We start from the raw sequence: 9,107 nt of genomic DNA, 5'->3' as shown, positions 1-9,107 counted from the left end.
ACTCAGCTACTCAGATGGGCTCAATAGTTCTAAAGCTAAAATCCTTCCTCTTGCAGGAATCCATTCAGGATTGGGATTGCAACCCAAGTTGGGCCATTAAAATAAACACAGACATTCTTCCTTAGTCTTATGGGTATGCTTTTAAAAGCAACGCCTTCTCATCAGCCTGGACCTCATGAGAAATTATGGAGTAGTTCCCGGTGGTTACTGGCCAACATCCTAGGACTCTAAGTGTGGCCTGCCTCAGGATAGAATGATTCTGTCTCACAAGGAATGCTGAAGGGAGTTCATCACACTGAAGGAAAAGGATGCTAACATGTAACAAGAAAACATCTGAAGCCGCAAAACTCACTGACAAAAGTAAGCATACAGACAAATTCAGAATACTCTCATACCATAATCACGGTATATAAACCAATTATATTAAGTATCTTTTCTGACAATGGAATAAAACTAGAAATCAACAGAAGGAACTTTGAAAACTGTACAAATACATGAAAATTAAACAACATGCTCCTGAATGACCAATGGATCAATGAAGAAATTTAAAAGAAAATTTTAAAAATTATTCTGATAAATGGAAATGAAAACACAACTTTTCAAAACCTATACAAACAACAAAAGCAGTTCTAAGAGGCAAGTTTATGGCAATAAATACCTACATCTAAAAGGTGGAAAGCACTCAAAAAAATAAAAAATAAAAACTACTCTAACATTGCACCTCAAGGAACTAGAAAAATTGAGAAAAAACGAAACCCCAAATTAGCAGAATAAAGGAAATAATAAAAATCGGAGCAGAAATAAGTGAAATAGAGACAAAAAACTCAACACAAAAGATCAACAAAACAAAGAGTTGTTTTTTTGAAAAGATAAAAATTGATGAACATAAAGCTAGAGTAACTACTATGGTTTGAATGTGTCCCCCAAATTTCATGTGTTTGAAAATTAACCCCTAAATTCATATTTGATGGGCTATTTGGGAGGTAATTAGGCTGAGATGAAGTCATCAGGGTGGGGCCCCATAATAAGATTAGTGGCTCTATAAGAAGAGAAAGAGGAATGTAAGCTAGCATGTTCTTGCCCTCTTGCCATGTGATACCCTCCACCATGTTATGATGCAACAAAAAAACCCTAATCAGATAGAGCTGCTTGATCTTGAACTTCTCGGCCTCCAGAAATGTCAGAAATAAATTTCTTTTGTAAATAAATTACCCAGCATGTGGTTTTCTGTTATAGCAAAAAAAAAAAAAAAAAAAAAAAAAAGATACATGACTCAAATAAATAAAATCAGAGATAAAAAAGAAGACATTATAATGCATACCACAGAAACACAAAGAATCATAAGAGACTATTATGAATGACTTATATGTTAATGAATTGGAAAACCTAGAAGAAATTAATTAACTCCTGGACACATGCAACCTACTAAGACTGAATCATGAAGAAATAGAAAACCCAATCAGACCAATAATGAGTAATAAGATTGAATCAGTAATAAAATGTCTCCCATCAAAAAAAGCCTAGGACCTAATGGTTTCACTGCAGAATTTTACCAAACATTTAAAGAAGAACTAACCAATTCTTCTCAAGCTATTCTCAAAAAATGGAAGGGGGGGGGGAATTCTTCCAAACTCGTTCTTTGAGGCCAGAATTACCCTGACACCAAAATTAGAAAAAAACACAACAAAAAAGAAAACTATAGGCCAATATCCCTGAAGAACACAAATACAAAAATCCGCAAAAAATTACTAGCAAACTGAATTCAATAGCATAGTGAAAAGATCCTTCACCATGATAAAGTGGGATTCATCCCAGAGATACAAGGATAGTTCAACATACACAAATCAAAAAACAAGTAAACAATCCCTTTTATGATAGCTACAAAAAATAAAATTTTTAAACTCTGAATAATTTTTTTTATTTCAATAGGATTCTGGGGAACAGGTGGTGTTTCCTTACATGAACAAGTTACTTAGGGGTGATTTCTGAGATTTTGGTGCAACCATCATCTGAGCAGTATACACTGTACCCAATGTATAGTCTTTTATTCCTCACCGAGCTCCAAGTACCCCAAAGTCCATTGTATAATTTTTATGCCTTTGCATCCTCATAGCTTAGCTCCCACTTATCAGTGAGAACATATGATGCTTGAAAACCTCAGAAAAAGTTCAACCAAGGAGGTAAAAGATCTCCACAATGAAAACTATAAAACATTGGTGAAAGAAATTGAAAAGGACACAAAGAAATGAAAACATATCCTGTGTGCATGGACTGGAAAAATTAATATTGTTAAAATGCCCACACTGTCCAAAGCAATCTACAGATTGAATGCAATACCTATCAAGATACCAATGACATTCCCCACAGAAATAGAAAAAAAAAAAAAATCCTTATATTTGTGTAGAATCACAGAAGACCCTGAATAGCCAGAGCAATTTTGAGGCAAAAGGATAAAGCTGAAGGCATCACCCTACACCACTTCAAAATATATTACAAAGTTGTAATAACCAAAACAGCATGGTATTGGCATAAAAACCAACACATAGACCAGTGGAGCAGAATAGACAATCAAGAAATAGATCTAAACATTTACGACTGATTTTTAATGAAGGTGCCAAGAAGACACATTGGGAAAGGACAGTCCCTTTAATAAATGGTGGTAGGAAAACTGGATATGAACATGCAGAAGAATGAAACTAGACCCCTATCTTTCACCACATACAAAAATTAAACTCAAAATGGATTACAAACTTAAATGTAAGATCCCAAACTGTGAAACTGCTACAAGAAAACATAAGGGAAAAACTTCATGACATTGGTGTGGACAAGAATTATTTAGATACGACCTCAAAAGCACAGGCAACAAAAGAAAAAATAGACAAATGAAATTACATGACACTAAAAAGCTTCTGCACAGCAAAGGAAACAATCAACAGAATGAAGAGACAAACTATAGAACGGGAAAATTTTGAAAGCTATGCATCAGGCAAGGGGTTAATATCCAGAATATATGATAAATTCAGACAACTCAATAGCAAACAAATTTAAAAATCCAAATAATCTGATTTTAAAATGGGCAAAAGAAGACGTACAAATAGCCAACAGGTAGATGAAAAAGTGCTCAGCATCACTAATCATCAGGAAAGTGAAAATTGAAATCACAATAAAGTACCACCTCACCTCAGCTAATGTGGCTATTATCAAAAAGACAAAAACAAAAAACAAATGCTAGCAACAATGTAGAGAAGGCAGAACTCTTATACACTGTTGGTGGGAATGTAAATTAATACACCCATTATGAAGATGACAAACATTCTTCAAAAATTTGAAAACAGAACTACCATAGGCTCCAGCAATTTCACTAGTGGATATATATTCAAAGGAAAGGAAATCAGTATGTTGAAAAGATATCTTTACTCCCATCTTAATTGGTGCATTATTCACACTAGCTAAGGTATGGAATCAACTTAAGTGTCCATCAAGGAATGAATGGATAAAATAATTTAGTATCTATACACAACAGATTGCTATTCAGCCATTAAAAAATGAAATCCTATCATTTGCAACAATGTGGATGAACCTAGTGAAAATGATGTTAATTGAAATAAGCCCAGCACAGGAGAAATACTGCATGCCGCTTCTAGTCAGCCATCTTGCTGATGTCACTCTCAGATTTCAGTGATCTCGACATTATATATATTAATATATATTTACATATTTATGTAAATATATAAAATTTATATAATCAGTCACAAACAAATGTTGTATTTCATCAAGTGCTCATTCCAGATTCTTTACCTATTAAGAAGTCAATTTTTTACATGAAGTTTCATTTTGTTAAATTGAGCCCTCTGAAAAGGAATGTCTTTATGTATGTCATCTTCATTATGTTCTCTGAAGTCTACAGAATGAAACTAATTCCATTTTACTAAATAACATGTATTTATTTATGAATATATTTATGAATACATAGGTTATTTATGAATACATTATGTATTTATATATGAATACATAGGTTGAACAGTCTCTTCTTCTTGGAATACTTTCCTCCAACACACTGGCCTCACTTCCTCTGACCCACAAGGGTGGGTCAGTCTTCCAGAGAAGTCAGAACACTTGGTTCTTGTTTGAATTCAGCTATGCACATGAGCTGTATAGCTTTGGGCATGTCATCTCTGTGGTGTTCTCTCAATTTCAAACATAGTTTGATGAGATTATTTTTAAAGGCTAAATTTGTTCACTTTGAAATAATATTTAAAATCCAGGGTTTTTATTTAGTATGATCAAATTTTTACCGAGATCCCATTATTGTAACAACAATGTAGAAGAAATTTCTGATGGAGAATGAGTGCAAACTGTTGCTTATGGAGAAATTTACCATGGGGATACTGAAGGGTTCTACTTTCCCTCTCCTGGCTCTTCTAAGTCTTCAGTCTCAGGTAGCCATACCTCTTTGCCAGGCTCCACTTCAAGAGCAGGGAGAAACAACTGGAAAGAAAGGAGACCTGAAGGAGTTCATTCTCTGGAACATTATTGAGCACTATTCAACAGTACAGTGCAAGTCTTTTCAGGTTTGCTATCATATTTCACATGTATTCAAGGGTTATTTGGATATTAAGGCATATCTTCACAAAACCATGTAAGGTAGCTATTACTCCCTTTTCACTGATGGAGAAAATGAGGCTCAGGGAGATTAACTGATTTGCCCTAGTCCAGACAAGTGGCAGAAAAAAATTGAACTCTGTATCTGTCTCCCACTCTATTGTGCTTTCCACTACGTGGTGGATTCCTGTAGCCCAGGGCAAATTCTCTTGGGTGTAATCAGTTTCCAGTGGACTCAGGTTTATTTGTTGAATTAACAAATGAAAATCAGTTGGATTTTAAAAACACTCTGTAGAACCCAGTGTTCAAGAAACTTGACAATTTACTTTTTAACTCATCTAGGAAATCCCACTGCAAGCTAATTACTGTGTAATTAGACACACAGCTAGGTGAGAAAATGCTACAAAAAATATCCCCTTGTTTACAGAGGCAGGAAAGATTTATTTTCTAAGATTTCCTAGGTAAGGAAGAGAAAGACCCCAGGAATAGCTATTCCCTACATAACCATCTATTGGAAGGTCCTCCACTTCCCATTTCTTTCCCTCAGCAATTTTTGAAAAATTAACTTCCAAAAGAAACCTGTTCTTCCCACCAAGGTCTCACTCTGATGCGTGCACGTGCGCGCACACAAGTTAGGCTATCACCTATGCCGCATCAATATGTAAAGCTGTGTATATGAATCGTAACACTGGGCATGACTCTGAATGAATAACTTGCTTTATTTAAAAAAAAAAAAAAAAAACTGTTAAACAATGATAGAAAACCGGAAGGAATGAAAAACAATGCAGATGGGTGTACTTCCTTTCTCTCCCAGTCCCAAGCCAACCCATTTTTCCTTGGAATGTAAAAAATGGTCTGGAAAGAGGAATGGGGGTCCTGTGAACAGAACGGGGAGTCATTATCTTTTTCTTCTCTACCAATAAACGATGACAAATGTGGACGGTGAGGAACTAAAACGTCAATAAAGCAATATCATAAATAGAAAAATAAATAATATTTATTTTGTACCACGCGGCTGTCAGTGTCCTGAGTCCCCGGGGCAGAGCGCCTTGGGGAGGGCTGGGCCCTCAGAGAAGCAGGAGGGCGCCCAGGGACAGCTCACCCTGGCCCAGCAGGCGGCCCCGCTCCCGGCCGCGGCCCTCGTCCCAGGCCTTGACGCGAACAGCCAGGCGGCGCACCTCGTCCTCCGACAGGCCGTCGAAGCAGAAGTCCTGGTCAAAGGAGGCCTTGCGGCTGCGCCCCACCACAACGCTGCATTGCCGACGCGCGGTGTCCGGCGGCCGCAGGACGAGGCTGAGGCGGCAGCGGACGGCACGAGGCCCCGGGGCGCCTCCTGCGAGGCCCTCGGCGCGGAGCAGCCGGAGACGGAGGCGCCCGGTTCCTGGACAGTACTCAGCGGCCAGGCGCAGGGCGTCGCCGGCGCGGCCCAGAGCCAGGGTGCCCTCGGCCTCCAGGCGCTCAGGAAGCGGGTCCCGGGACGAAGGCGGGCTCGCGGAGGGGGCCCGGGCCGGGGACTGGGAGCCCGCGCGGCGCTCCTCGTCCTCGTTCCCGCTGGAGACGGAGCGGCGCGGGCAGGGCGGGGCGACTCTCCCTGGCCCCGCAGCCGGCGGCTCCAGCAGGCCCGTCGGTCGCGCAGAACGCAGCCGGGGCCGCGGGACGGAGCGTCCTGAGGCGAGCGGACGGCCGGGGACCGCGGGGGTGGCTGCCTGGGAGCTCGGCGGGCCCACAGGTCCCGGGGGCGCGGCCCCGCAGCCGCCGCAAGGTGTGTGCCGAGGGCGGGGCGCGGACGGGCCCCGAGCAGGAGCGACTCCCTTGCGACGCGTGTGCGGGCTCTCCCGAGCAAGCACGCGAGGCCGTAGGCGGTGGAGCAACGGGGGCAGGGCGGCAGCGACAACGCGGCCTGCGAGCGCGGGTCCCAGTCCGTGCGGCCGGCCGTCCTCGTCTGCCGCGGCGGGGCCACAGGTCGCGTTCAGCGGCGCAGCGCCGGGGCCGGGCGGCGGCCCGGCTTGGAGACTCGAGCGCGCAGGGCGCCGGCAGCCGCGGCGGGATGCAGAATTCGGGGATGCGATTCGGCGTGAGCACTTTAGCGAAGGCGGGCTTCGGGGCGGAGCTGCGTGAGTTGGAGGAGCAGAGTTTCTCCAGGAGCCGCATCCTTGGAGGCTGAGGCTAGGAGTGGCAGGAAGAGATGCGTCTGCGGGAGAGAGAAGCTGCTGAGTTTGGGCGCCTGGGGCTGCTGGAGCCCCTCGACGCGGCTGGATTCCCTCCCCCGGACCCTGTAAATGTCCCGACGTGTTTAAGACCCTGGATCAGTTCCAGCCTTGCTTTCTGCACCCACAAATCAGCCCCGATTCCGTTCTTTTGTACTAAATAAAGGAATAAATAGAAATCAGACCTTTCTTCTTCAGTGTCTCTGGGTCTGGTTGCAAGCTCAGTGGCAGTGGTCCCTAGCCCGCTGCTGGGGCGCCACTTTCAGTACTGCAACGGGGAGAGTGGCGCTCCCCTTTTATACAGTAGGCTGAGTCCCGCCCAGCTGCCGCGGACCAACCCAGAGGCGCTGCACATCCCGCCTTCCCGCCACCCTCTCCCACGACGCCGGGGGCTCTGCACTGGGCGCTCAGGTCTGCGCGAAGCTGTCGCGGGAGCAGGCACTTTGTGGTCAGCTCTGGGACCTGCATTTGCAGTGAGTGCGTGGAGCCCCAGGCAAGGCCTGGGAAAGGTTGCAGGTGAAGAGAGGGCACCCTGTCGTCCTGCCAAGGAAAGATTGGCGGCTGAAAATGTTTTCGGCTTCTCGGAGAAGGTGAGGCTGGATGAGGAAACAGGAAGTTAATTTGGCTAGGAGATAAACCGTCACTCACCCTACATGTCACCTGGACGTGACCTGCACGTCCTGGGAGCTTCTGTTATCCTGTCCCCATGCACTCACAGTGTACAGACCAATGTGGTTTCCAAGTATTCATATACCTATTTACTGCCTGCCTCCCTCTGCTAGACTGTGGTCTTTTTGATAGAATTGGCCCTGGCTCAGTCCATGCCCTAAGTACTGGTGAAGTGGGTAAATTAATCTTTGAGAAAATTTCTGATCGCTTCTTGGCCTTTTGGCTAAGATCAAGTGGAGAAAGCTTCTGAATGGCTGCAGACTCTGCCTGTCATCTTGATAGTCACAAAACATGGGGCTTCTGGCTAGTGCCGTTTTTAAAGCTACCCCTTTTCTTTATGCTCTAGCATGGAGGTGTCCAGTTAGAAAACATCTTCCCGAACTCTAGCTTCTTTCTTTCCACCCCAACCTTCATTTTCTGAGATGAGAAGACTGAAATCCCAGAGGAACCTGAGGAAATTCCAGAAAGGTTAAAAAGAGCCAGTTAATGGCAGAAGCGGGAATTAGCAATTTCCTGTTTCTTTGGCTTTGCATGTGATGCTTCCTGTGATCTGAAATGCCCTTTCTCTGCTTTTTCGTTATATAGGAACTCCTGTTTATTTTCTGTAATTCAGCCCATGCATCGTCCCTTTCAGGTGCCTTCACCCAACTCCCCTGCTCCAGTTCCTCAGCCCCTCCTTATTTCCTTCCTACATCTAGGGGCCACCATTGTTGCAGTTCACAACTTTGGAATTTTCGGTTTACAGTTTTGTCTCCCCTAGTAGACTTGTGGGTTTTCAGTGGGTAAGGACTGGGGCAGCTCAACCAGAGGGGGATTTCAAGAGTCTATTAGGAATATATGAAAAATAAAATAAAAGCCCTAAGATCAAGAACTGGGACTGCCTCCATCCCGGTTGCCTTATCCAGGGTACAAGCCTGGCTGTCTTATTCATCTCTACATAATTCTAGCACCCAGGATACAATGCCAGGCAAACAGTAAGGGCTTAGCAAATATTTGATGAATTGTATTGAATTGATACTGATCTGCAGGTCTTATGACTGTCAGGTGCTTTCAACCACATATCTCTCTACGTAATTTGATTTATTTCTCACAGAAAACCAATAAGGAAGACATTGTTTCTGTTGCCCAGATGAGAAACTGAGGGGCTTGCCTAGGGTCATTGAAGCTATGATCATAGCCTACATAGCCTAAGTCCTAGCTTTTTGGCTAATTTCTTCTAATTCATTCCTTCTTTCCTTTCTTCCTTTCTTCTTTTCTTCCACCCTTCCTCCATCTATTCACTCAATTCAATATAATTCACTGAGTCTACTGTGTGTCAGACACTGTGTGATTTGTATTGCCCTTTACACCCAGAATGTTAATTCTTACAGCATCCCAGTCTACTGTTAAGTAGTATTTTCCACTATACTTGCTTTGGAATAAGCCCCATTATTTTTAAATCCTTAAAGGTAAGAAGAGTGTTTCTCTGGGCTAATAATACTTTACTTCTTAATTGACCCACAGGTTCTGCATCCCCCAATTCAGCCAACCACGGATGGGAAATATTTGGAAAAAATAATAATACAAAAGAAATGAAGCAATAAAATAACTATTCACATAGCATTTACATTGTAGTAGGTGTTATAAGTA

The 9,107-nt window shown here is 43.1% G+C and overlaps 1 protein-coding gene across 1 annotated transcript; it reads right to left on the bottom strand.

The window, feature by feature from the left end:
• Positions 1–5,301: 5,301 nt before the first annotated feature.
• On the bottom strand, positions 5,302–7,072 carry C2CD4B (C2 calcium dependent domain containing 4B). The gene is given in 4 exon segments (XM_017869047.1): positions 5,302–6,437; positions 6,440–6,544; positions 6,547–6,793; positions 6,995–7,072. Coding segments are annotated over 3 exon segments (1,080 nt in total). The 5' UTR covers positions 6,754–6,793; positions 6,995–7,072; the 3' UTR covers positions 5,302–5,669.
• Positions 7,073–9,107: the final 2,035 nt, after the last annotated feature.

Source organism: Rhinopithecus bieti, unplaced genomic scaffold, assembly GCF_001698545.2.
Source record: "Rhinopithecus bieti isolate Rb0 unplaced genomic scaffold, ASM169854v2 scaffold_4908, whole genome shotgun sequence".
In the NCBI taxonomy this organism is placed as follows: domain Eukaryota; kingdom Metazoa; phylum Chordata; class Mammalia; order Primates; family Cercopithecidae; genus Rhinopithecus; species Rhinopithecus bieti.
Note: the sequence above shows the minus strand (reverse complement) of the source record. Positions and strands in the feature narration are given on the sequence as shown.